Here is a 26,117-nt window from a genome sequence, read left to right on the forward strand (position 1 = left end):
GATTTTGTTGATCTTTTCAAGAAAACAACTTTTGGTTTCATTGATTTCTTTTTTTCTCTTTTTCTTTTCTTTTTTCTTGGTTTATTTCCATTCTATTTCCTTCCATTTGCTAGTTTGAGTTTAGTTTGTTGTTATTCTTATTTCATAAGGCATAAAGTTAGGATATTGTTTTGAAATTCTTGTTTTTTAATGTAGCCATTTACAACTGTAAATTTCTCTGATTACTGCTTTCATTGCAGCCTGTAAGTTTTGCATGTTTTTATCACTACTCATTTTCAAATATATTCTAATTTCCCTTTTGAGGACTTCTTGGACTCATTTGTTCTTTAAGAATGTGTTTAATACCCACATATTTTTAATTTTCCAGTTTTCCCTGTTACTGATTTCCAGCTTCATCCCATTGTAGTTGGAAGATACTTTGTTTAATGACCTCTCTTTTAAAATCTATTGAGACTTGTTTTGTGGCCTAATATATGGCCTGGATTGGAGAATGTTCCATGTGAACTTGAAAAGAATGTGTTGCTGTTGTGCAGTGGAATGTGCTGTATACCTGTTAGGTTCAGTTAATTTATTGTGATGTTCAAGTCCTCTAATTCCTAATTTATCTTCTGTCTGGTTGTTCTATTCATTATTGAATGTGGGCTGTTAAATTTTCTAACTATGATTGTAGAACTATTTATTCTTCCCTTTAATTCTGTTCATTTTTGCTTCAAATATTTTGAGAGTCTATTACTAGTTATGTAAAAGTGAAAGTTGTTCAGTCCTGTCAGACTCTCTGACCCCATGGACTATCTAGTCCATGTAAATCTCCAGGCCAGAATACTGGAGTGGGTAGCCTTTTCCTTCTCCAAGGGATCCTCCCAACCCAAATCAAACACAGCTCTCCTGCATTGCAGGTGGATTCTTTACCTGCTGAGCCACAAGGGAAGCCCAAGTATACTGGAGTGGGTAGCTTTTTGCTTCTCCAGTGGGTCTTCCCGACCCAGGAATTGAACCAGGGTCTCCTTCATTGCAGGCTGATTCTTTACCAACTGAGCTATCAGGGAAGCCCGAGGTAAAAGTGAAAGTCGCTCAGGTGTCTGACTCTGCACCCTCATGGACTGTAGTCCATGGAATTCTCCAGGCTAGAATACTGGGATCAAACCCAGGTCTCCCACATTGCAGGAGGATTCTTCCCTGTTAGCTCAGTTGGTAAAGAATCTGTTGGCAATGCAGGAGACCCTGGAGACTGTAGTCCATGGGATTGCAAAGAGTTGGACAGGACTGAACGACTTTCACTAGTTATGTAAATGTTTATGTTTTTATAATCTTGCTCTATAGAACCTTTTTTTAATAATATATAATGACTTTCTTCGTCTCTTGTAACTTTTTAAAGTCTATTTTGTGTAATCTTAATATAACCACCCGAAGCTCCCTTTTGGTTAGTACTTGCATAAAAATGCATAGAATATCTTTTTTTTTAAAAACCTATTAATGTCTTTGGATCCAAAGTGAATATTTTCTAGATTGCATATTGCTGGACCATGTTTTTATTTTATCCATTCTGCCCATCTCTATCTTTTGATTAGAGAGTTTATACCATTTACATTTAAAGACTGATAATGAGGAACTTATTTCTGCCATTCTGTTACTCGTTTTCTATAGGTTTATAGCTTCTGGGTCTTTCATTTCTTCCATTACAGCCTTCTTTTTTAACTTTTTGTAATGAAAACTTTTGACTTACCTCTTATTTCCTCCTGTGTATATTCTATAGACATTTCCTTTTTGGTTACCATGGGAATTACATTTAACAGTGAAAATTGTAACAATTAAATGGATACCAATTTCAGTAACATACAAAAACTGTCCTGTACATCTCTATCTCCTCTTTCTGTTCTTGACTTTTACAGATTACATCTTTATACATTGTGTGTGCAATAAATTAGACTAATATTTTTATGCATTTGTCATTAAAATCATAAATTAAATAAAATGGAGGAAAATTTAAATGGAGGTAAATGATAATTACACTGATAATTCTGTAGTTGCCTGTATATTTTTCTTCACCAGAGATCTTTATTTCTTCATATGACTTTAATTATTGTTGAGCATCCTTTCATTTCAACCTGAAGGATCCTCTTTATCATTTCTGGAAAAGGTGGGTTTAGTGGTAATAGATTCCCTTAGCTTTTTTTTAATCAGAAAATGTCTTGATTTCTCCCTCATTTTTGAAGGAAAATTTTGCTAGATATAGAATTGTCCACCAAGAGTTTTTTTCATTCAGTACTTTTATCAACCCACTGCCTCTGGCCTCTAAGATTTAAGATGAGAAACTGTCTGATAATCTTACTGAAGATCCCTTGTATGTGATGAGTATTCTCTCTTGTTGCTTTCAAGATTCTCTTTCTTTGGCTTTCTACAGTTAGGTGGTTATCTTTTCTTCCCTTTCTCTCTTCTCCTTTTGGGATACTTATAATGGTACATTGTTTCTCTTAATGGTGTCCTGTAGACCTCTTAGGCTCTCTTTAGTGTTCACATTTTTCTTTTATTTTTCTGTTCCTCAGATGGAGTAGGAAGAACATGGAATCCATCTCTACCTAGACAACAGTTATACTGGCAGAAACTGTCTGAAGTAACTATTTCGGAACTCTGGAGTCTATTTGAATGCTTGCATGTCCCAGGGAAATTTTGGTTGGTCAACTGAGGTTAATTTCAGTCAACATGAGCCTTTAGTGTGAATAGGTAGGAACCTGTTCATTCCTACCCCTCAGCCCTGTGCTAGGCAGTCATGTTTATATTGCAGGTATGGCTTGCTGGAGCCAGAATGGGAAGTAAGAACCTTGTTCTCCAAATACTAGAGTTCTACATTTTATTTTTATTGAAGTATAGTTGATTTACTATATTGTGTTAGTTCGGGTCTACAGCAAAGTGATTCAGTTTTATATATATGTTTGTTTTTTTATTATGTTTTATTACAGGATATTGAACATAGTTCCCTATGCTATACAGCAGGACTTTGCTGTTTATATATTTTGTATATAGTAATCTGTATCTGCTAATGCCCAATTCCTAATTTACCCCTCCCAGACCCCACTTCTCCTTTGATAAACATGTTTTCTATGTCTGTGAGTCTGCTTCTGTTTCATTGATAAGTTCATTTGTGTCATATTTGAGAATTCACATGTAAGTGATATCATATGGTATTTAGACAAAGACATTAAAACAACTGTCTTAAAGTTGCTCATTGAGCCAAAAGAAACATGGATGAAGTCTGGAAAATAATGTACAAAAAATGCAAATATCATTAAAGAAATAGAAATTATAAAAAGGAACTAAAATGAAATTCTGGAGTTGAAAAGTACAACAGAGATATGAAAAAAAAGTTCATTTAGAGGGGATCAAAATATACTTTGGCCACCTGATGTGAAGAGCCAACTGATTGGAAAAGACTCTGATGCTGGGAAAGATTGAAGGCAAAAGGAGCAGAGGGCAGCAGAGGGTGAGATGGTTACATAGCATCATCAGCGCAATGGACATGAGTTTGCACAAACTCTGGGAGATAGTGAAGGACAGGGAAGCCTGCTGTGCTGAATAATAACAAAATCAGACTTGAGCAGGCAAAAGATAATCAACAAACTTGAAGATATTTCCTTCAAACTCAGCTCCTTTTCCCCCCACTTTCTTTTGCCTTAGTTCAGGTGTTTCTGATCTGCCTAAGATCAGAAAGTGATACTCAAAGTGTTCTATTTACTCCCTGTTTTGCCTTTTCTACTCCTACCACAATGAACTTTTTTAAAACTCAAATCTGTTATTGGCACTATCCTTAGAAACCTCAAGGGCACCCTGTGTTTATAGATTGAACTTCATTTTCCTTATTTTAGCATTTAGGGACTTTTCCATTCTGGTTCCAGCTTACCACATCAACCTATTGAGCTTGAGATATAAATTCCATTTTCCAGGAAATATTAGGTCTAAGGAAACAAACTCAGTGACTTTCTGAGGAAACAACTGTTCAGATCCAGAAGATAGGAAATTTTGTACTTCAACTAGACTGATTTCTTCAATAAGCCAGTGTCTTTCAAAATTTTTTCTTAAGTACTATAAAAAATACTTAAGGGGCATCACAACCAGACATAGTGTGTGGGCTTGGACTGGATGCTGATTTGGGAAAATTAGCTGTAAAAAATATATTTTGGTCAACAGAAAATTTGACTATAGTTAGGTATTAGATGAGAGGAAAATTTACTGAAATGATATTACTGATTTGGTAAAGCCTGCTGTAAAAATATTTTTAGGTTGTTAGAAAATTTGAATGAGATCTAGGAATTAGATGAGAGGAAAATTTAGTGAAATGCTAAGGTAGATACTGTTAGTTGAATACAGCAGACTGCTTAATTATGTGAGCTCATTTTGAAAAACAGTATATAGACACAAAGAAGACTGTTTTAAACTATTAATATTTGTAGTGAGAATCTGATATTTTTGTTTTATTTGAGGTTGTCCCTGTTCTGGATATTTCTCCAGGACATACTCTAATGATTCTGTAATAAAATTTTATTTAAAAGATTATGTTAAGATTTATGTATATATTGGGGAAACACATATAAATCAAGAAATACATGAATGTATGGTCACCAAACTATTAAAAGTGGTTTTGTCAGAGTGTCAGGATTTCAGGAGATTTTGCTTTCTTCATAATGTATTATCTGTTATTTAAATACTTTTAAATGGGTGTGTATTTCTGTTACATAACTGTGTAAGGAGAAGGAAGAAAGCTATTTTACTGTGGGAGTGCAGCCAAGTCTATTATAATAGACAAGTCACAAAGAGGACTGCAACAGAGCACAGCCTTTGTTTTTTTGCTGTGTCTGGTTGATTTAGATGCACTATCCACAGGAAAACTTTGCGAATGACTTATTTAGCAGGAAAAGAGTATACACGATTTGAATCAAGAAAATGAGGGAGAGGCTTTAGAATATTTCATAAACTGTCAAGACTTAATTAGCACTTTTAATAATCATTATTTTTGTTTACAACCACACTGTAAATTCACTCAGAAGAGGGACTTTCGACTTCATTCTATTGCTGTTCTATCACTTTTGTGTGGCTTTTAAATAAAATCCCAGCCCCATCTTTGAGTAGCACTCTGAAACAACCTAGTTCATTTTGTTCTGTTTTGTGTGTCTCAGATGTCTCAAGGTAGTTGTGTTGTAGCCAGTCGCCCTTGATTTCAAAGTTAGAAAGTTGACTTCTAGACGGAATCCTGTTCTTAGGCTGGATTCCTTTACAAAATGAGAAAAATCATATTCTCAAGGTTTGTGGTAAAGCCAAGTGACATACCCGTAAAGGAACCTGCCTGTTGACCATCCCTGGCACTTTCTGCGCCCTCCATAAAGGTCAGGTGTGTTGGGTTAACATCATTAAGTGAGACTTTAGAAACAGCTTTTAAACGTTAAGGGTGAGGAAGGAATCCCTTGCTCTAGCACCAGTGACTTTGAGGTTGTACCCACCTCAGGCGCAACAGGTACTACCCAGCCTGCTGCCCCCGCCAATCCTGCTCCCAGTCCCAGTCACTGTTGGCCCTCGCGCGCACACTCAAGCCAGAGACAAGTCCCTCTCCCGGAGAGAAGACTCCGCGCAGGCGCAGAATACGGAGGCGGGCCAAAAGCCCAGGTGGGGTCCGCGGAAGGGAAGTACGCCCCCGCCGCCTGTCGTTGGGCCAATGGGGCGACTCGGCTTTGCCAAGGGCCTATGAGACAGGACAGGAGGCGGGGCGGAGGGCGGAAGGAGCGCCCTCACGTGAGTAGGGGGCGGGGACGGCGGGGGCAGGGCGGCTAGGGAGGCCCAGGCGGCGGAGCCTCCGGGACGGCGAACGGCGGGCGGCGGAGGAGGAGACGGCGGGTCGGGTAGGGCCGCGTTTCCCCTCCTCCTCCTCCCACCCACCATGCCCGGGGGGGATCCTCGGACGGTCCCTGCGGCGAGCCAAGCCGTGTTCTTATCCCGCGGGGCTGGGCCGGCGAGACTGCGTTAAGGTCCCTCGAAGAGCCGGGTTCTGAGGGGAGCAGTGATTGGGGGGAGGGGGAGCAGCGGCCCTGGGGCGGGGGGAGGACGCATGCGCAAGCGGGAACGCTCGGACAGCCCCTGCCCAAACCGGTTCCCCCTGTCTGGGTGGGTGTATGCCTTCCCGGTGGTGCACTTGCGGCTGTCTCTCTCGCCCCTGCTGCAAAGGCGGTTTGTCTCTTGACTTTTTATGTTTGGGGAAAGGTCCTGTTTGAGAATTTGGCCGCTCCCTCCGCCTCAGTTTCTCCCCGTTGCACGCTGGGCCTGTACCTGTGACTTAGGCTGGCTTCGGCCTCAAGCAAGCTTCCTGGGCTGCGCCTGATTTGAAAGGCTTGCTTTATTCTAGTGTCGGTCTGCCATCTCCTGTTGGCCTTTCCGTCTCATTTTCCCACCTGCTATCTAAGTGTCCCCAGTAGCCCCGTCTTCCCAGATTCTTTTAAGTGTCTGCCCCCAGTACCTCGTTGCTGTATCGTGATTCCCAGCAGCCTAAACGGCTTTAGGTGTTGAGCCCGAGGATCTCCCCAGACTTCCAGGAGTTCGCTGTCCATTGCCTGGTGGTACTTTGGTGTCCCTTCTAACATTTGGATTGTTATCTGCAACTGCCTTTACAGTCATCTCCATACTTAACGGTTCCTTTATCTTGGAAGCAAAAGCCCTAGCAAACCATGCTGTTGGTACGCTATAAGTGCCCTATTAGTTTCAATCGTATTTCGACTTGAATTGGAGATCTTTTGAGGGGTTTTTTTTTTGTTTGTTGTCAGGGGCGGGGGTGGGGAACAGGGTTTCACAATTCACTTGATATTTTCATTCAAATAAACACCTGTATTCACATACGTGGGACTGGAGTAGTAAGTCGCGAGTGTGTGTCTATCCCAGCTGCTGTGTTTAGGAGGGGAAAAAAACAGTGAATTCAGCTGAGTTTGTCACATTAAAACTGAGATTTAGAAAGTTGAAAAACTTAGGTGCCAAAGGAGTGCACGTTTTCGTTTTTAAACGAAGGACCTGTTGGCCTTAATTCTAGCGTGTATAAGGTGCTATTTTAATGTATATTTAAGGTTTTATTTGGGTTTACTTATTAAAAACTGAAAATGAGTAAGGAACAGAGTTCTTTAAAATCTTCCTTTGTAGACCTCAGTTTCTATTAATAAAATGAGTCCACGATTGAGTTGTATTTATTAGTAATGGGTTCAATACGTATTATCAATTCAACTTTGTCATTAAAGTTGAACTACTGCTATGTTACGGTACACAGTTCCTTTTCGTTTCAGTTTTATGACTTAGTTTACAGTTAACTAGCTCAGCTCCTCGGTATTAAGGTACACATTTGGGTACTTATTAACTGCATGCAGTTTGGCATTTTTTTGCATAATGATTTTCTTGTTTTTACTTTTAAAAAATGTTAAGTATAGTTGATTTTAGCATAGTGCTTTATTAGGAATTTGCAGGTGCTTAACCTGGATAAAATTGTAGTTTAGTGGGACTGTAAAAGTGAAGAAAGTTGTTTCCTATCTCTTGTACTCCATGTTGGAAGAAGTGTATTATGCACGTTATCTACATAAGGGAGCATGGTTTTTCATAAACATATCTCAACCATACAGTCTTGGTTCATTAAAGAAGTCGTTTTCTATTATTGAGTACGTTTCTAGCTAAACTTTACAACCCAAATTCTTTTATCTAGAGAAGTCATTATCTTTTATTGAGCACATTTTTAGTTGAAGTGTTTCCAGCTGACATGAAGCCTACTTTGAAGGTCTCACCATTTCACAGTGATTATTTTAACATGTGCCCTTTGAGTACCGGCTTCAGAAAATAATTGAAGTCAGTTCTACTGTGGTGTGTCTTTATAGTTGCTAATGTGCTGAGGTTCTGACATAGGCTGCAGAACTGTTATCTTTGCAGTTGTCAACATAACTAGATACTACACTTTTCAAGCATGTGAAATAAATGTATGTAAAACTTAATCTTTCTTAGAGCCAGAACTCAAACATTAAAGAAGTGTTAATTTAACCAGTGTTCATAAAGCAAAGTTCGGCATGCATTTGAGTGCTTTGTATGTAACTGCATTGTTTTATTGATTTACCATAGTTAGATTCTAAAGAAAGAAAATTTAAGGCTAAGGACTTGGCTATCAGGTATACCTGATAAAACATATGAATTTAACAGCTGTTTCTTTTTGCATAAGATAGTTGCCTGGTCTCCCCTCCCAGTCTCTCCAGTTTTTTGTTGATCCTAAGGTCCCTATTCTTCAGAAAACTTGTAATCCAAAACGATACTGGATAGACATTTAAACTTACATTATAACCACTCTTGTTGACCCCTAACTGCCTTGTTTCTCTTCATGTGTAAAGACTGACCAAATATGGTAGTTTGCAAGTCATGAACAGTTTAGTTTATAGAGTTTAGCTTGGAAGTTTCCTCTTGCCAGAGTTACTCTGAGGTAATCACCAGAACTTTTTGAAGGTTTTATTTTTCTATCAAGTAGAGTTCCATAAGGCCTAACTTTTCCCCCAAATCCCTTTTTCTGTAGATCATAAAATAGTATAAATAAAACCCTAAATTTATTTTTAAGTTCATGCTTTACATTAAATGGTAAATATTACCTTGGCTCTAAAACATTTGAAGTATATTTTCTCATTTGTGTGGCCTGGTGCTGAGTTTGGAGGTTTAGGCTTCTTTGGAGTTAATGCATGGTTGTTACCTATCTCCAGTTAGTTGCATCAGCTTTTATGTAATAAGTCCCAACTCCTTGGCATCTGTTAATCTTTGTGGCAATAATTTTTTCTGCATAGTAAAATATGACATCTCTTAAGGTACATTTGCAAATTACTTTCTATGATAACTTTAATAAAATTTTATTAACCCTTAAAGCTTAACAATAATCTGACTTTTTAAAATTTCCTTTCCTCATTTTCCCTTGATTATATACACTTTGGTAGTTATAATCAAGAATCTTTGATTATCATCTTATTTTCCAGCTTCTGAGGGTGGCCCTTGTGTCAGAAACAGGAACTGACGTACAGAATATTTCTTTGGGAGTGTATTTTAAATGTTGTCATGGGTATTAAGAGATAGTATTTAAGGCTAAATTGGATTAAATTTTGGGTGTTTGTATAACACTATTGCTAAGAACTATGAATTAAACGTTTTAGTATTTTTACTATAGATTAATAAACTTTCTTTTGCCCTTGAAATATGCTGATGAAAGGATTCCGGCAAGGTGAGAATAGAGACATATCATGTAAATCTCTTTTGCTGTGATACTTGATTTTCTCTAGTATACCTGCAAAAGAGAAATGGTTACAGCTTTATCATAGTTACCTGTTGAATTCTCTGTGAATTGACGAAAAATCTGATTTGTAACCTCTAAAGCTAATTCTTAGATTAAGAAACTCTTCCCTAGCAGAAACATCTATTTGTTATTTTTATATTTTTGCTTTTTGGTTGTGAGAAAATATCTTTTTAGACAGATTTGAAAGCATCTGTGAGGAGGAGGAGAGAGGAAGGCTCAAGAGGGAGGGGACATACGTACTCTATGGCTGATTCATGTTGATGTTTGACGGAAACCAACAAAATTCTGTAAAGCAATTATCCTTCCATTAAAAAATAAAGTTAAAAAAACAATTTGTAAACTATCCCCTAATAAAGAGATAATATATATTAAATTAAAACAGAAATCTCTGACACTAAATTGAGTATGTGTGAATTCTTTTATTTTCTTACATGGTGCCTATTCCAGTGCTGTGAGTGAAAGTGCTCAGTAAATGTTTTTTGGTTGTCCACCCCCACCCCCATTCAACACTCTTAACAAATGCCCCACCATCCTTGTATAAATATGGACCAGGGCACTTCTACATCAAAAGATTCAGAAAACTTCTGTGTCTTCTGTTAAACATTCATAGTTTGTCTACACACATTCCCCTGAAAATCAGAAGTCATGAAAAAGGGACACCATTTTACTGCATTAATCTCAGGCTTTGGTCATCTAGCAAATGATTTGTTTGCTTTGCATTAAGTTCACCTGGTTTAAACATTTCAGATCCAAATATAGACAGGTTGGTGTTCTAAATGGAATAGCTTAATCTTTTTCACTATGTGTGAGAAGGAACTATATCGAGTAATTTCCTAGAAACAGGAAAGATTTTTAGAAAATCCTGTATTGCTTAAAAATATTAGCTTTTATATTTACAGAACTGGTGTAAATTCTATTATGCTTGGGAAATCCATTCCAGAAAAAGTAAATACAGTTCAGTTGCTCAGTAAGGTCTGACTTTGAGACTCCATGAACTGCACCATGCCAGGTTTCCCTGTCCATCACCAACTCCCGGAGCTTGCCCAAACGCATGTCCCATTGAGTCGGTGATGCCGTCCAACCATCTCATCCTCTGTCATCATCTTCTTCTCCTGCCTTCAATCTTTCCCAGCATCAAGGTCTTTTCCAATAAGTCAGTTCTTTGCATCAATTGGCCAGAATACTGGAGTTTCAGCTTTAGCATTGGTCCTTGCAATGAATGTTCAGGACTGATTTCCTTTAGGATTGACTGGTTTGATCTCCTTGCAGTCCAAGGGGGTCTCAAGAGTCTTCTCTAACACCACAGTTCAAAAGCATCTATTCTTCGGCACTCAGCTTTCTTTTTTTTTTTCCCCCAGCTTTCTTTATAGTCCAACTCTCACATCCTTGAATGACTACTGGAAAAATCATAGCTTTGACTAGATGGACTTCTATCAGCAATGTAATGTCTCTGGTTGTTAATATGCGGTCTAGGTTGGTCATAGTTTTTTTTCCAGGATGCTTGTCTTAATTTCATGGCTGCAGTCACCATCTGCAGTGATTTTGGAACCCAAAAATGTAAAGTTTGTCACTGTTTCCATTGTTTCGGCATCTATTTGCCATGAAGTGACGGGACTGGATGCCATGATCTTAGTTTTTTGAATGTTGAGTTTTAAGCCAACTTTTTCACTCTCCTCTTTCATTTTCATCAAGAGTGTCTTCAGTTCCTCTTTGCTTTCTGCCATAAGGGTGGCGTCACCTGCGTATCTGAGGTTATTGATATTTTTTCCTGCCATCTTGATTCCAGCTTGTGTTTCATCCAGCCGGGCATTTTGCATGATGTACTCTGCATATAAGTTAAATAACAGGGTGACAATATACAACCTTGGTGTACTCCTTCCCCGATTTGGAACCAGTCTGTTGTTCCATGTTCAGTTCTAACTGTTGCTTCTTGACCTGCCTACAGATTTCTCAGGAAGCAGGCCAGATGGTCTGGTATTCCCATCTCTAAGAATTTTCCACAGTTTGCTGTGATCCACACAATCAAAGGCTTTGGCGTAATCAATAAAGCAGAAGTAGATGTTTTTCTGAAATTCTCTTGCTTTTTCTATGATCTAACGGATGTTGGCAATTTGATCTCTGGTTCCAATGCCGTTTCTAAATCGAGCTTGAATATTGGGAAGTTCATGCTTCATGTACTGTTGAAGCCTGGCTTGTAGAATTTTAAGCATTACTCTGCTAGCATGTGAGATGAGTGCAATTGTGGTAGTTTGAACATTCTTTGGCATTGCCTGTCTTTGGGATTGGAATGAAAACTGACGTTTTCCAGTCCTGTGGCCATTGCTGAGTTTTCCAGATTTGCTGGCATATTGAGTGCGGCACTTTCACAGCCTCATCTTTTAGGATTTGAAATAGCTCAACTGGAATTCCATCACCTCCCCTAGCTTTGTTCATAGTGATGCTTCCTAAGGCCCACTTGAGTTCGCGTTCCAGGGTGTCTGGCTCTAGGTGAGTGATCACACCATTGTGATTATCTGGGTCGCGAAGATCTTTTTTGTATAGTTCTTCTGTGTATTCTTGCCACCTCTTCTTAATATCTTTTGCTTGTTAGGTCCATACCATTTCTGTCCTTTATTGGGCCTATCTTTGCATGAAATGTTCCCTTGGTATCCCTAGTTTTCTTGAAGAGATTTCTAGTCTTTCCCATTCTATTGTTTTCCTCTACTTCTTTGCATTGATCACTAAGGAAGGCTTTCTTATCTCTCTTTGCTATTCTTTGGAACTGCATTCAAATGGGTATATCTTTCCTTTTCTCCTTTGCCTTTAGCTTCTCTTCTTTTCTTGGCTGTTTGTAAGGCCTCCTCAGACAACCATTTTGCCATTTTGTGTTTCTTTTTTTTTGAGGATGGTCTTGATCACTGCCTCCTGAACAATGTCATGAACCTCCATCTGTAGTTCTTCAGGCAATCTATCAGATCTAATCCCTTGAATCTATTTTTCACTTCACTGTATAATAATAAGGGATTTGATTTAGGTCACACCTGAATGGTGTAGTGGTTTTCCCTACTTTCTTCAATTTAAGTCTGAATTTGGCAATAAGGAGTTCATAATCTGTGCCACAGTCAACTCCTGGTCTTGTTTTTGCTGACTGTATAGAGCTTCTCCATCTTTGGCTGCAAAGAATATAATCAATATGCCTTTGGTATTGACTGTCTGGTGATGTCCATGTGTAGAGTCTTATCTTGTGTTGTTGGAAGAGGGTGTTTGCTATGACCAGTACATTACAAACCAGTTCATGTAATTTCACTGCTTATATGGATTACTTTGAGTAGTCAGATTCATAGAGACAGAAAGTAGAATGTTGGTTGCCTGGGGGAATAGGAATTGGAATTTAATAGCTATAGAGTTTCAGTTGGGGAAGATGGAAAAGTTCTAAAGATAGGTGGTGGTGACGGTTGTACTAAATGTAAAAGTCTTTAGAAAATCCTGTATTGCTTAAAAATATTTGTTTTTATGTTTACAAAACTGGTGTAAATTATGTTATGCTTGAGAAATCCATTCCAGAAAAAGTAAATACAGGGATGCTTAAAAATGCATACTACTGATGTTAGAAATATAATCTGACCTTCTGAATGAGTAGTATGTTAACATTAACTAATTTTCTCTGTGTTCCCACAGTTGGGTTTCTTTTGTGGTCATGGCATCCAAGTAACTTAAATATTTAGTCACAGAGATATTGTGTTGAAGGGGCATAAAGCCAGCATTCCTAGAGTTCTGGAAAAAACTAGAGTTCTGGTTCCTGAAATAGCCTTAGGAACATGGAAAAACCACTTATATGGTTTATTTTTTCAGGTGTCAACAGTATTGCACTCGATAATCAACTCAGTTAAATGAATGTTTTATGTGCATTTCATCCCCACTTCTTTTTGTACCTTTCATTAAAATGTCAAAATATAGAGGGGAGAGTGTGAACTTTGGAATCAGAAAAATATAGATATCCCAAGAATCAAACTTACTTAATATATGACTCAAGATACTTAATAGTTCTGATTCTCAGTTACTTTGTAAAAATGACACTTATAATGCTTGCATCATGGATTAGGATTGGGAGGCACCTGATATTCCTAACTCTCCCCCCCCCCCCCCCCGCTTTCCTTTCCTGGATGTTCTCATTCACAGAAGAGTTAAAAGGCCTTGGTCCCCTCATTTTATGTGTGAAAAAAAACGGGAGCTATCACATTGTCCAAGTCAAATCACAAAGGACTGAGTTCAAATCCCAGTTGATTTTTCAGTAGAAGACCAGACTGTTAACTTTAAATAACGTCTTATTAAAGCTTGATTTGTCACTAAGAAAGTGAAAAGTATAGTAACTCTGAAAATATTAGCTGTGGTGTTTAGGCATTTTTCTGTATTGATTTTGTGAGTTTTATCCTAAAGATCCTATAAAGTTACATTTAGACTTTTAGAACATTTATTGACCAATGAATGGATAAACAAAAGGTGGTGTATTCATATCATGGGATGCTATTTGACCGTAAAAAAGAAAGAAAATTCTGGCAAATGCGGCAACATAAATGAGCTTAGGAAACATTATGCTAAGTGAAATAAGTCAACCATAAAAGTACGAATTCCATATAATTTCACTACTTATATGGAGTACCTTGTAGTCATATTCTTAGAAACAGAAAGCAGAATGTTGGTTGTCTGGGGGAATAGGAATTGGAATTTAATAGGTGTAGAGTTTCAGTTGGGGAAGATGGAAAAGTTCTAGAGATAGGTGGTGATGATGGTTGCACTAAATGTAAATATACTGAAAGCCATGAAACTACTCTTAAAAATGGCTAAAATAATACTTATGTATAAAGATTGAATTTTTTAAATTAAGAAAGCTTTTGACTGAGTTATATTTCTTTAAGGTATCTTATGGTTCATCTGAAATCAAGCTGAGTACTTCATTAAGAAGAAGTGAGAAGAAGTTAACTGTGACAGATGTTATGGGTTAAAATTTGCCTAACAGTGACTTTTTCATAAGCTCTCCTTTCTTGCCTATATGTGCTTTAGGCCCAGGATGATTAAGTTTCATTTTCTTTTTGGTTTTTAAAGCTAAGCTGAAATTATTTGGAGGGCTTAAAGTAATAGGTTCTCTAAGCTCACTAAAATGATTCCAAGAGTCAGTCACCAAATTCAAAAGTCAGACTTAAATAAAGACACCTCAATTGTTTAGCAATTAGTAGTGGTGAAAAGGAATTTATTTTTCTAAAGATGGGACGGTTTTCCATGAAGTTTTATTAGATTCATCCCACCCTTCCCAGGGATATGTTGTGAGAAGTTCGTATGAAAACCAGTGCAGGGAAACAAACCTCAAATCCAGGAAAAAAGCTGAGATTAATATCATGTGATTTAAAAATACTACTTCTTTGTAGCTGTTTAATTTTATTGAGCTACAAACCCACAGGAATTGGCCTGCTAAGCATCTTTGGGACTTGGCTCTCTTGCTGCTTTCTGACTTGTCTTTTACTGAACAGAGAGTAATCTTACCAGATCTCTGTTTTAAGAGTACAACTGGGAACAACATAGAATATGGATTGGAATGGGTAGAGAATGGTAATAGAACACCAAGGAGGAGAGATGCGTTCCTGAAAAGGACAGGCACCTAGATCCCTGGGACTGGATCAAGTTCTACAATTGTCTTGGTGAACTTACGCATTATTGAGCCATTCTAAGCCTCAGATTGTCATATGAGGTTTATAGCTATCTGGCAAGGGTAGTATAAAGGTTAGTAACAATGCATGTAAAGCTTCTAAGTACTGTGTGGGGCATATAATTGATACTCAGAAACTGGTAAGTAGTGTTCTCTCTTTAGATTTAGCAAGATGATTTAAGTATTATCCGTGTGTGCGTGCATGCTAAATCGCTTCAGTTGACTCTCTGCAACCTGTGGTTTGTAGCCTTCTAGGCTGCTCTGTCCATGGGATTCTCCAGGCAAGAATACTGGAGTGGGTTGCCATGCCCTCCTCCAGGGAATCTTCCTGATCCAGGGATCGAACCTGTGGCTTCTGTATTGCACGCTGATTCTTTTAACACTGAGCCACTGGGGGAGCCCAAGTATTGTCTTTAAGATTCCCTAAAGCTGTACTCATTCTTTTCATTGGTGGAGCAGCGGAAATGATGGGAATTGGGAGGGAAGTGATGAGAGAATGTTGGGTTCAGGGGGAATCCAAGATTTGGCTCAGTGGTGTTTAATTGCTTTTCACAGTTGGAAACCTGAAGAAGAGTTAGTCAGGCACAGTCAAGGTAGTTGTGGGGTTTTTTTGTTAGTCTCTATCGCAGTCATTCATATCTGCACCCCTAGACATGCTTGTAGTGTAGCATATTTGTCCATCTCACAATCCATAAACTCTGTCACTTAAACACTGAACAAATATTAGCCATCCAGTGACATTTATTGAGCACTGCCATAAGCAAGCATATGAAGGTAATATAAGTAAACCCTAGAAGATCCCTGTCCGAAAGTAGTTAATTCAGAGGGACTCATTGTGTGTTCATTGTATTCCCAGTGTTTACTGTGGTGTTTTGTACTAAGTAATTGTTTCCGAAATGAATGATCAATATAGTGTAGGAGAAAAGAGGTATAACATTTTATTGTGTGATAAATGTAATGCTGTGATAGAATTAAAAAGCAAGCCAACAAGAAGCCTTAGGAGCCCTAGAGGGAAATAAGGATTATTTCAGAATGGAAAAGGAGGTTAAATATTTGATTCTATCACTGCATTGTTGGTGGGGTAGTAGGACTAATTGGAGAAATCAAGACAACATTCCTAGCTTAAGAAATGGCTTGAGCAAAGGTTTGAAAGCATAAAAATGCATGGCATAATTGAAGTTGCCTGGTATGGTTTGATGGAGATAAAACTAGAATGATAGATTGGCTCCAGATTTTTAAGAACTAATGATATAAACAATTTGGATTTTTCTGTTTTCAGTCAGGAGCAGTCAAAAGAAGCGGTCAGATATGTGATCAAATCTGAGTTTTAGAGATTAGCTATGAGGCCTTGATAATGACTAGAGAGAGTCTAGAAAGGGAGACTTACGTTGTAGCAAAGTTGAAAGAGAATAAAATACAAGAGAGTGACATGAGAGATGGCAAAGAAAGAACAGATTCCGGATATGTTTTGGAACTAAAATCTTATTAGAATTCCAAGGGAGAATGAGAAAAGGAGTCAGTGATTGGGCGGGGCGGGGGGGCTGGGGGGTACATTTCCATCTTGGATCAGTGGTTATTAACCACTGATAAGGAAGCTGTGAGGAAGAATATGCTTGTGTGAACATGGGCTCTGCTTTGGATATATGGAGTCAATTTTGAGATGGGCTTGGGGTATGTGTAGCAGATCCCACCTATGTATTCTCACAACACCGTATGCATACCTCTTACTACACCAAGCACTATATTGTAACTGTTTACTTGTCCATATTCTCTACTATAAGCCTGTCAAGGTTAAAGAGTACCTTTCCTCACCATGACACTCTACCTAGTGCCTGGCACATAACAGATACTCAATACTGAATAGGAAAAAAAACAAAGAACAAAACACAAATGCCCACATGAAATTAGGGAGAAAAACAGGGCTACAGTGTCATCAGCATACAAAAAAAGTTACATGAGGTACTGAGATAGCTAGGGGCAAGTATGAAAGGAGGAGGAGAGGATGAATTTTAAGAGTGAACAGGGATTTTCCTGGTGGTCCAGTGGTGAAGACTCCACACCCCCAATCAGTGCAGGGGTACTGGGTTTGGTTCCTCGTCAGGGAACTGTGTGTGTACGGCCAAATTTTTATTTAAAAAAATAAAGAATGGGCAGAGAAAAAGGAACTTGAAAGACAAATGATAAAAGGTACTAGAGGTGAAAATGAAGCAAAAAGAGTTTCACAATAAGGCAATGATAAGCGTTTTCATTTATTTCAGCCGGAGGAAATAAGATGAGAACCGAAAAGAATTGTTTGGGTTTTTAAATTTTGTATTGTTGATTTTTATTTATTTATAAATATGTATGTGTGTCTGTACACACATACATATACACACACACATGTGTATTTTTTCCTTTCTGAATGAATGCTCAGAGTGTTAAAATACCCAACGTCACATGGACAAGGTTTGAATTCAGGTTTTAAAAGATGAGGTTTAGTAAGGGTTGGTGAGAGTTACAGTAGCCAGATTTTGAGAGGCACTGCTTGGTGAGAGTGGGGAGCCCTATTGAAGTGGAGGAGGAGTTAATACTCCTTCAGGAAGAATGTTAGGAAAATCAAGAAAATAAATATGAACTGGTGTGCTTGGACTAGTGGCCAGAAACAAGTATTCTGATTGTCCCAAGCATGTCAAGTTCGATTACAAGTATCAGTCACATCTCTTTTATCAGGTCTGGTAGGTCACTTGTTGGGAGGTGATTTTTGCTCTACTAATTGCACATTAGCAAATTCATACCACTGCAAGTTCACTGTTTATGTTACTGCTCTGAATAATGTTAGAAAAATACAAATATCTGATGATATTCTGTCCAAAAGTTCAAGTTTTTAAAAAGTAAGCACTGGTTATCCAAGAGCAGACCGCTTTTGAAGAACTATCAAAAGAGCTCTTATCGTGGCGAGTTCTTTGCCTTTTCACTCTTCTTTAGCATTTTTACAGTTTTAAGAGGAGATTGAGAACGAAAATGAATCTTTGTTCATTCAACAAGATTGAGGTACATTTTATACCACAGTCTTTGCAAAGGTGCGTGGTTGAGCATAGAGTTGACACTGAGGGAACTATAACATAACTGAACCTTTGGTTTTGATGCATGAGGTTGCATAATTAAGTAAAATTACTTCTCATTTTAAGTTACTTGACTTACTAAAGGAGATAGAATGAAACATCCCTGCACTAGTACTCACCAACCTGGCCCTGTTGGTAACTGGACGTGTCGTAAGGGTCTAGGCTCATCACTTATATAAAGGGAGACAAACTGAGTGCCTCCCAGATACAGAGTTGTTAGAATGATAAAATGAGATGAAGGTGTACATTTTAGTAATCTGTAAAGTGTTGCACAGAGATACAAAGTATTCTTTTATGTTTACTTAAGTATAAAAAAATTAGATCCTGACCTGGTGGCTCAGACAGTAAAGAATATGCCTGCAGTGCAGGAGAGCTGATTCGATTTCTGGGTTGGGAAGATCCCTTGGAGAAGGGAATGGCAACCCACTCCAGCATTCTTGCCTGGTGGGCTACAGTCTGTGGAGCTGCAAAGAGTCGGACACGACTGAGCGTCTAACACTTTCACTTTCAAATTAGACTGGAACTAGAAGTGTTACGTATATTTTGTGCTAATATTGTTTTCTGAATTCCCAAAATCGGTTGATATTTGTTAGTTCTTTTAAAATTTGGAGTTGGTTTCACTCTCCAGTTAAGGAAAGAGTGAAATGGAAAATGGTCATGATCAAGGCTCTTGACCATCCTTCAATAGCAGTTGGCTCTTAGATATGCTTATATCCCTTATGTCTGTTCCTTAGTGTTTTTAATTGGAGGATAATTGCTTTACAGTGTTGTCTGGGTTTCTCCTGTGCAACATGAATCAGCCAGAAGTGTGCATGTATCCCCTCCCCCTTCAGCCTCTTTCCCATCCCCCATCCCTGCCCTTCTTGGTTGTCACCAAGCACCGAGTTGAGCTCCCTTGTTATACCAGCAGTTTCCCACTAGCTATTTTACACATGGTAGGGTATATATGTCAGTGCTACAGAGAGTAATTTTTATAATGACTCTATGAGGTAGGTAGTACACCATTTTCATTTACGGAAACTGAGGCTTGGTATGACCAAGCTTACACCATTATTCAGTGATAGAACCAGCACACTAACTCGGATTTTTTTCTAACTCTAAACTGTTCGCTTTACCATCATAAAGAATGACTTCTGTTCTTACTGTCAGTCTGTAAAAGTTGCTCTTGCCTTGGTCTTGCTCATTGGGTGGTTCTAGTTATCTTACGCCTTTTATTCGCCATTTATCCTATTTCTTTAGTACACTTTTGAGCATCTACTATGGCCAGTTATTCTTTCACTTGTTAGGGCTACAGCAGCTAATGAAACAGGCAGAAATCCTGCCCTTATGCATGCTTATTTATTTATGCTTATTTATTTATGCCCATAAATATCCTTGTGATATTTAAAAGCAAATTATGATTACTAGGTAGATGTGTCAAACAGTGATAGATGGTATGGAGAAAAATAGGAAGAGGGATGGTAGCGGAGGGTGTTTGTGGGGAGGAAGTTTGTACTTTAGTGTCCATGAGAATTAGAGTAGGGAGCTTCTTGTGGTAGCTGGTATAAGTAGAGATGAAAAACAACAAAATTAGTTCTTATGGTCTCAAGACAGAGATTGTGAATACTCTAGAATTTTTGCAGGAGTATATGAAGTTCTGGAGTACCTCTTTGCTGTGGAGACCAGGGGAGGGTGGGGTGGTCTTATCTAGAATCCTTAGAGCTTGTGGACTGACTCTCCACTTCTGCCCATGGAGGCTGGAAAAGGGGGGCCTTATTACATAACCCCCCTGTACTGCCTAGTGTTTTGATAAGTCTCATTCCTCCTGCGTGGTTCAGTTACTTTCAGGTGCCAAAACAAACAGTAAAGTATCTTATAAAGTGTACTTTGCTGTCACCTCCTCAAAGAAAATAGGTTGAACTTGGAGCCTGCCAAATCTTTTCAGTTCCGTAGTGTAAATACCAAAGTGTATTATTTTTGAGTCTAGAATATTGTAGAAAGTTGTCAGTGTCTCTGAGATCATTGCTTTAGTGAACTTTCCCAGGCCCTCTGCTATCTTACTATTAGTAACATTTTTAAAAACATGGAAAAAAGACTAATTAAGCATGAAAACCTTTCCTAAAGGACAAGTTCTAAAAAAGATAGAGACTTCTTTATCTGATACTGACTGTTGTGGAACAAAGCCCAGATGTGTCACATGGGAAAAGCATTGCCATCTAAATGAAAGTTTTTGGCTTTGCTTCTAACCAGTTAAATTACAACCATTACCTTGAACAAATTATACCATCTCTCTAAGCCTCAGTTTGCTAATCTGTGAAACAGATATGTGAGTATTAAGTTTGATGTTGAGGGAACTCAACATCAGATTTTAACACAATATAATAGGTACTGTTAAAATGTAAAACTGCTATGGGAACAGAAATGAGGTGGGCAGTGCTTTTGACTCTGAGGAGATGGCAGGCTTCTTGGAAAAGGAGGATTATTAGGTCACGAATGATTATTTGGAGTTGACTCAGTACTAAAGCAAGGGAAGCACTTTAGGACGAAGATCCTATGAGGGCAGACACCTCAAGGGATTAAAATATATATCCTCAGCAAAGACATTTCCTCCTCTACTGTATTTCTTAACTCTTCAGCATGTTTCCATAGTTTTCTTTACCCTAAATCAGTACTTACTAACTTGTTCAATATCCCTTTGTTCTCTACCAAATTATAAATTGCTTTTGGGTAAGAATCTAATTTTTCTTGTTTAGCATATTTTGTTCTTTATAAACTAGAAACTTGGGAAATATTCATTGCATGAATGAAGCAGGACAGCATTTTTTTTTAAAGTTTTCAGAAGTACATTTGAAGCATCTCTATGCTACACTATGCGTTTAGATATAGTCCTATAAGATGTTGAGCCTTTAAACAAGGAAATCAGCTTAAATAGAAAGCAGCAAGGAGTCCAGGGTTTGAGCTTTAGTTATACCTGATTAAATGACCTTACAACTCTTGGGGTTGCCATTTCCTTATCTGTTTAACAGTACTGATAACTGGTAAGTTTTCTTCCAACTATAGTATTCAGGGATTGTGTAGTTTTTGCTGCCAGGTGCTTAGCCAGATGTTAGCTTTTTGAGGGAAAAACAGTGCTTGGCATATAGTGTATTGCTCAGTAAATATATGTTCAATTAAAAATCCAAAACATAGATCCAGAGCTCTTCTTTAATAAACAAATTCTCAGAATTTTTACCTCTTTGAGGTATATAAGATGAGCGAGAGCAACTTTTTTAAAGAGCAAGTTTTGTTTCTTGGTTAAGGCTGAGTATAGTGTTGTATTGTTTGTTCTGTGGTTGTTTTGGCAACCAAATGGGAACATTGCCACAAAATATGCAGAACCAGATTTTTAAATGATAGATGAGTTTGAGTTTTATTCCATGAGTCAATAAATAATTGAATGGATTTTCATAACTGACACATTTTTTTCTGCTTCTTGCTGGAAATTTTTGGCCTGAAACTTCTTTATTGATAATGTTCATTTTGAGTTGAGTTCTAAGAAACTCTGGTATGGGATTATCGAGTTTTTAATAGACCTCTGAATTCTTGCTATATACAGTATTTCCCTGCTCTAAAATTTATGCTTGCCCTGAATTTAGTTTTCTCTGGGGTTAATATGAAATTTCATTTCTTAAAACATGTTTAATATAAGTATCAGCAATGTTCGGGAAACCTTATTGTCCTACATGCATGTTTATTGTCTTAAGTGCTTTCAATTTCATTTGTTTGTGCAGCTTTACAAAGAAAAGGATAGACAGTAAGTTCAGTACTTTTTTATGTTCTCTGAAAAGAATAGAGTTACCAGAATACTGAAGAAATCAGTGTAAGTAGGCAGAGTTATTCTCAAGGGAATGTTTTTGTTTATTTTTTTGAAATCTGAACTACCTTGGCCCTGAATTTCATCGAATTCCCTTATATATGGAATAAAAAGCCTAACCTGTAAGTAGCAAAAATCTTTGGAAAGTATTTTGAAAGTTTTTTTTTTTATTTAAGTTTTTCCATATGTAATTTGTAAAACTTAGAACATAATTGAATATCTGGCAGACATTCTATATGAGTATCTTTATGGCTTTTTGTTTTTCAGGCATTTTTAAAATATTTAATCATTCATGAGTTGAGCTTCATTCTTGAGTCATGGATGACAAGGCTTCTGTTGGAAAAATCAGTGTCTCCTCAGACTCTGTGTCTACTCTTAATAGTGAAGATTTTGTCTTGGTTTCCAGGCAAGGAGATGAGACACCATCTACAAATAATGGAAGTGATGACGAGAAAACAGGACTCAAGGTAAAACTCCATAACCTTAAGTTCCTTTTGCTTAGCCTTGCTAAGTCATTGCAAAACTTGGCCTTAATAGGAAGGTATATGGAATGATAGTGAGAACATGAAAATAATATCATTTTTTTAATGCTAAAGAGTTTTCTTTACAAATATATCTGATTATGGATATTCAATTTGATTAGCTTCTAAATCTGTTATCTCTGGCTCTGTAAAAATTAGTGATCATAGTATAAACATTTGTGATTTTAGTTTTGTTTTCGTGTTACCATTGAGTAATTCTTGTGGGCCTTTTATATGTAGTGTAAAGGCAGTGGCAGGTCAGCACTGCTATTTATGAAAATGAGTTTTAGAATTACTAAAACAGGACTTAAAATTCCTGGCTTTTGGCCATTTCTGTTTGTTTTCTCAGCAAAATAGATCACTGTTACATCTTCTTCCATACTCTGTTACTGTTTCTGCTCTTTTTGGATATAAATAAAAACAGATTACCTATTAATGTCATTTAAAATGTAAGTAGCTTTAAAAATACTTTGATTTCCGTTTGTTTTTTGTACAAGTATTTATTGAGTATTGACTTTGTGTCAAGTACTGTTCTAAATACTAGACGTACAGTAGCAAATAAGACAGGCAAGGTCCCCTGCTCTCCTAGAGCTCTTAATCAAGTGTGGGAAACAGACCCTAAGCAAATAGGAAAGTGAATGTTAAGTAAATTTAGGTGGTTTGAAGAAAATCAAAGCAGAATACATTGGTAAAGAGTGAATGGCAGGTATACTGTTTTAGAGAATGTCTTTGAATGACATTTGAGCTGAGACCTGAATGAAATGAGAAAGAACTTTTTCATGGAGAAATGTGAAGAAAAAGTTTAGCACAGAGGACAGAAAATAAAAAAGATCCTAAGGAAGACCACCCTTTTTAGGACAGAGATTAGAGCAGAGTGAGTAAAGAAAAAGTGCTAAAGTATGAGATACAATGATGTGTAGGAACTGGATCGTGTAGAACTTTGTAAGCTTAGGAATTTGGACTGAGAGAGACAGCATGGATGGCATGAGCTCTGGACCCACTCCGCAGCGAAATTGGTAACACTTTTTTTTTTAATTAACGTCTGGAAATGTTCTAAAGGCCCTGCAGCAATTGAAGAAACGTTTATTCAAAGCATTTTTACTAAATTTTGGGAAAGAACCTGTGGTATTTGAACCAAGACTTGTTTTTCCTCCTCCTCTCCCAACTGAACACTACCCTGTTGGCTCAGACAGTGAAGAATCTGCCTTCAGTGCAGGAGACGTGAATTCGATTCCTGATTCTGGAAGATCCTCTGGAGAACGGATAGTCTACCCACTCCAGTATTCTTGCCTGGATAATTCCACAGACAGAGAAGCCTGGTTGGCTATAGTCCATGGGGTTGCAAAGAGTCAGACACAACTGAGCGACTAACACTTCTCCCAACTGAGCAATATGGTAACTCTATTATAGATTGGTACTATCAAGAAAATAGGGTTTCCTTTCCCCAGAGTTCCCTTGGAGTAGGAGTAGGAAGGCTCCTACTCCAAGGAGGAGGGCTGTCTTCCAGGGAAGAACAGTATGAAAGCATTCCTCACCCTGCCTCTATCTGCCTTTTGCTGGTCAAGTGTGACTGAGTGGTAATGGCTGCCTTCTTTTGCCCACACCTTACTTCTGGGATGAAAACTCTACTTAGGGCACAGTGCTGCTGAGAACACTGAGAGCCCAGTTGCCCTTAACCTGGCTCTAGCATGTAGGTAGTGGTTCCATACTAATAGTGGCAAGTTAAGAACACCAGAGGCTACTGCACTACCTCCCACACCTACCAAATACTCATCCTTTGGAAATGGAGTGTTGCTCAGAAGTATGCCATTGTCTACACTCCCAAATTCATAGCTATAGCTCAGAGATTTTGCCTGCAATGAGGAATGGGCTACAACACAGCTCATAATCTCTTCCCAAAGGAGCTGTGTTTACAACAGAGTGTAGAAGTTCAAGCCTAAGGGTACTCTCAAAAACAGTGGAGGTGGTCAGTTCAGTTCAGTTCAATCGCTCAGTCATGTCCAACTCTTTATGACCCCATGAATTGCAGCACGCCAGGCCTCCCTGTCCATCACCAACTCCTGGAGTTTACTCAAACCCATGTCCATCGAGTCGGTGATGCCATCCAGCCATCTCATCCTCTGTCGTCCCCTCCTCCTCCTGCCCCCAATTGGGAAGAGATTGTTAGATTAATTGGACATGCAAGTTTAACTTCAGGCTTGCTGGGAGGAGACCACTTATGATAGGGAGGGCCAGATCTCAAACATTGACCTCTAGAGCTCTCCCATCAAAATAACCTGATTTGATCGGTTTGTTCTCTGGAGCAGTTTATTGCCTGAGAGGATTGTTGAGATTTATAGAGCAAGTCAGCCACAGTTGGTGGAGCTAATGGTGTGATCACTCACCTAGAGCCAGACATCCTGGAATGTGAAGTCAAGTGAGCCTTAGAAAGCATCACTACGAAGAAAGCTAGTGGATGTGATGGAATTCCAGTTGAGCTATTTCAAATGCTAAAAGATGATGCTGTGAAAGTGCTGCACTCAATATTCCAGCAAATTTGGAAAACTCAGCAGTGGCCACAGAACTGGAAAAGGTCCATTTTCATTCCAATCCCTAAGAAAGGCAATCCCAAAGAATGCTCAAACTACCGCACAATTGCACTCATCTCACACGCTAGTAAAGTAATGCTCAAAATTCTCCAAGCCAGGCTTCAGCAATATGTGAACCGAGAACTTCCAGATGTTCAAGATGGTTTTAGAAAAGGCCTAGAGGAACCAGAGATCAAATTGCCAACATCTGATGGATCATCGAAAAAGCAAGAGAGTTCCAGAAAAACATCTATTTCTGCTTTATTGACTACCCCAAAGCCTTCGACTGTGTGGATCACAATAAACTGTGGAAAATTCTGAAGGAGATGGGAATACCAGACCACCTGACCTGCCTCTTGAGATACCTCTGTGCAGGTCAGGAAGCACCAGTTAGAACTGGACATGGGACAACAGACTGGTTCCACATAGGAAAAGGAGTACGTCAAGGCTGTATATTATCGCCCTGCTTATTTTACTTATATGCAGAGTACATCATGCAGAATGCTAGGCTGGATGAGACACAAACTGGAATCAAAATCGCCGGGAGAAATATCAATAACCTCAGATATGCAGATGACACCACCCTTATGGCAGAAAGTGAAGGGGAACTAAAAAGCCTCTTGATAAAAGTGAAAGAGGAGAGTGAAAAGGCTGGCTTAAAGCTCAACATTCAGGAAACTAAGATCATGGCATCTGGTCCCATCACCTCATGGGAAATAGATGGGGAAGCAGTGAAAACAGTGTCAGACTTTATTTTTGGGGGCTCCAAAATCACTGCAGATGGTGATTGCAGCCATGAAATTAAAAGATGCTTACTCCTTGGAAGGAAAGTTATGACCAACCTAGATAGCATATTAAAAAGCAGAGACATTACTTTGCCAACAAAGGTCCGTCTGGTCAAGGCTGTGGTTTTTCCAATGGTCATGTATGGATGTGAGAGTTGGACTGTGAAGAAAGCTGAGTGCCGAAAAATTGATGCTTTTGAACGGTGGTGTTGGAGAAGACTCTTGAGAGGCCGTTGGACTGCAAGGAGATCCAACCAGTCCATCCTGAAGGAGATGAGTCCTGGGTGTTCATTGGAAGGACTG

General features: G+C 38.4%; 1 protein-coding gene across 4 annotated transcripts in view; it reads left to right on the top strand.

Annotated features, from left to right (window-relative positions):
• RABGAP1 (RAB GTPase activating protein 1) overlaps positions 1-26,117 on the top strand; it is a 159,881-nt gene that overhangs the window by 2,660 nt on the left and 131,104 nt on the right. Inside the window, exons 2-3 of one of the 4 annotated variants that reach the window (XM_020872118.2) lie at positions 2,544-2,721; positions 22,209-22,408. In XM_020872118.2, the coding sequence (XP_020727777.1) occupies positions 22,259-22,408 (150 nt within the window). In that variant the 5' untranslated portion in view covers positions 2,544-2,721; positions 22,209-22,258. Of the gene's footprint in view, positions 1-2,543; positions 2,722-5,803; positions 5,886-22,208; positions 22,409-26,117 lie in introns of those variants that run through there. The other 3 variants (XM_020872119.2, XM_020872121.2, XM_020872120.2) reach the window with 3 other exon arrangements.

This window comes from Odocoileus virginianus, chromosome 2, assembly GCF_023699985.2.
Source record: "Odocoileus virginianus isolate 20LAN1187 ecotype Illinois chromosome 2, Ovbor_1.2, whole genome shotgun sequence".
Classification (NCBI taxonomy): domain Eukaryota; kingdom Metazoa; phylum Chordata; class Mammalia; order Artiodactyla; family Cervidae; genus Odocoileus; species Odocoileus virginianus.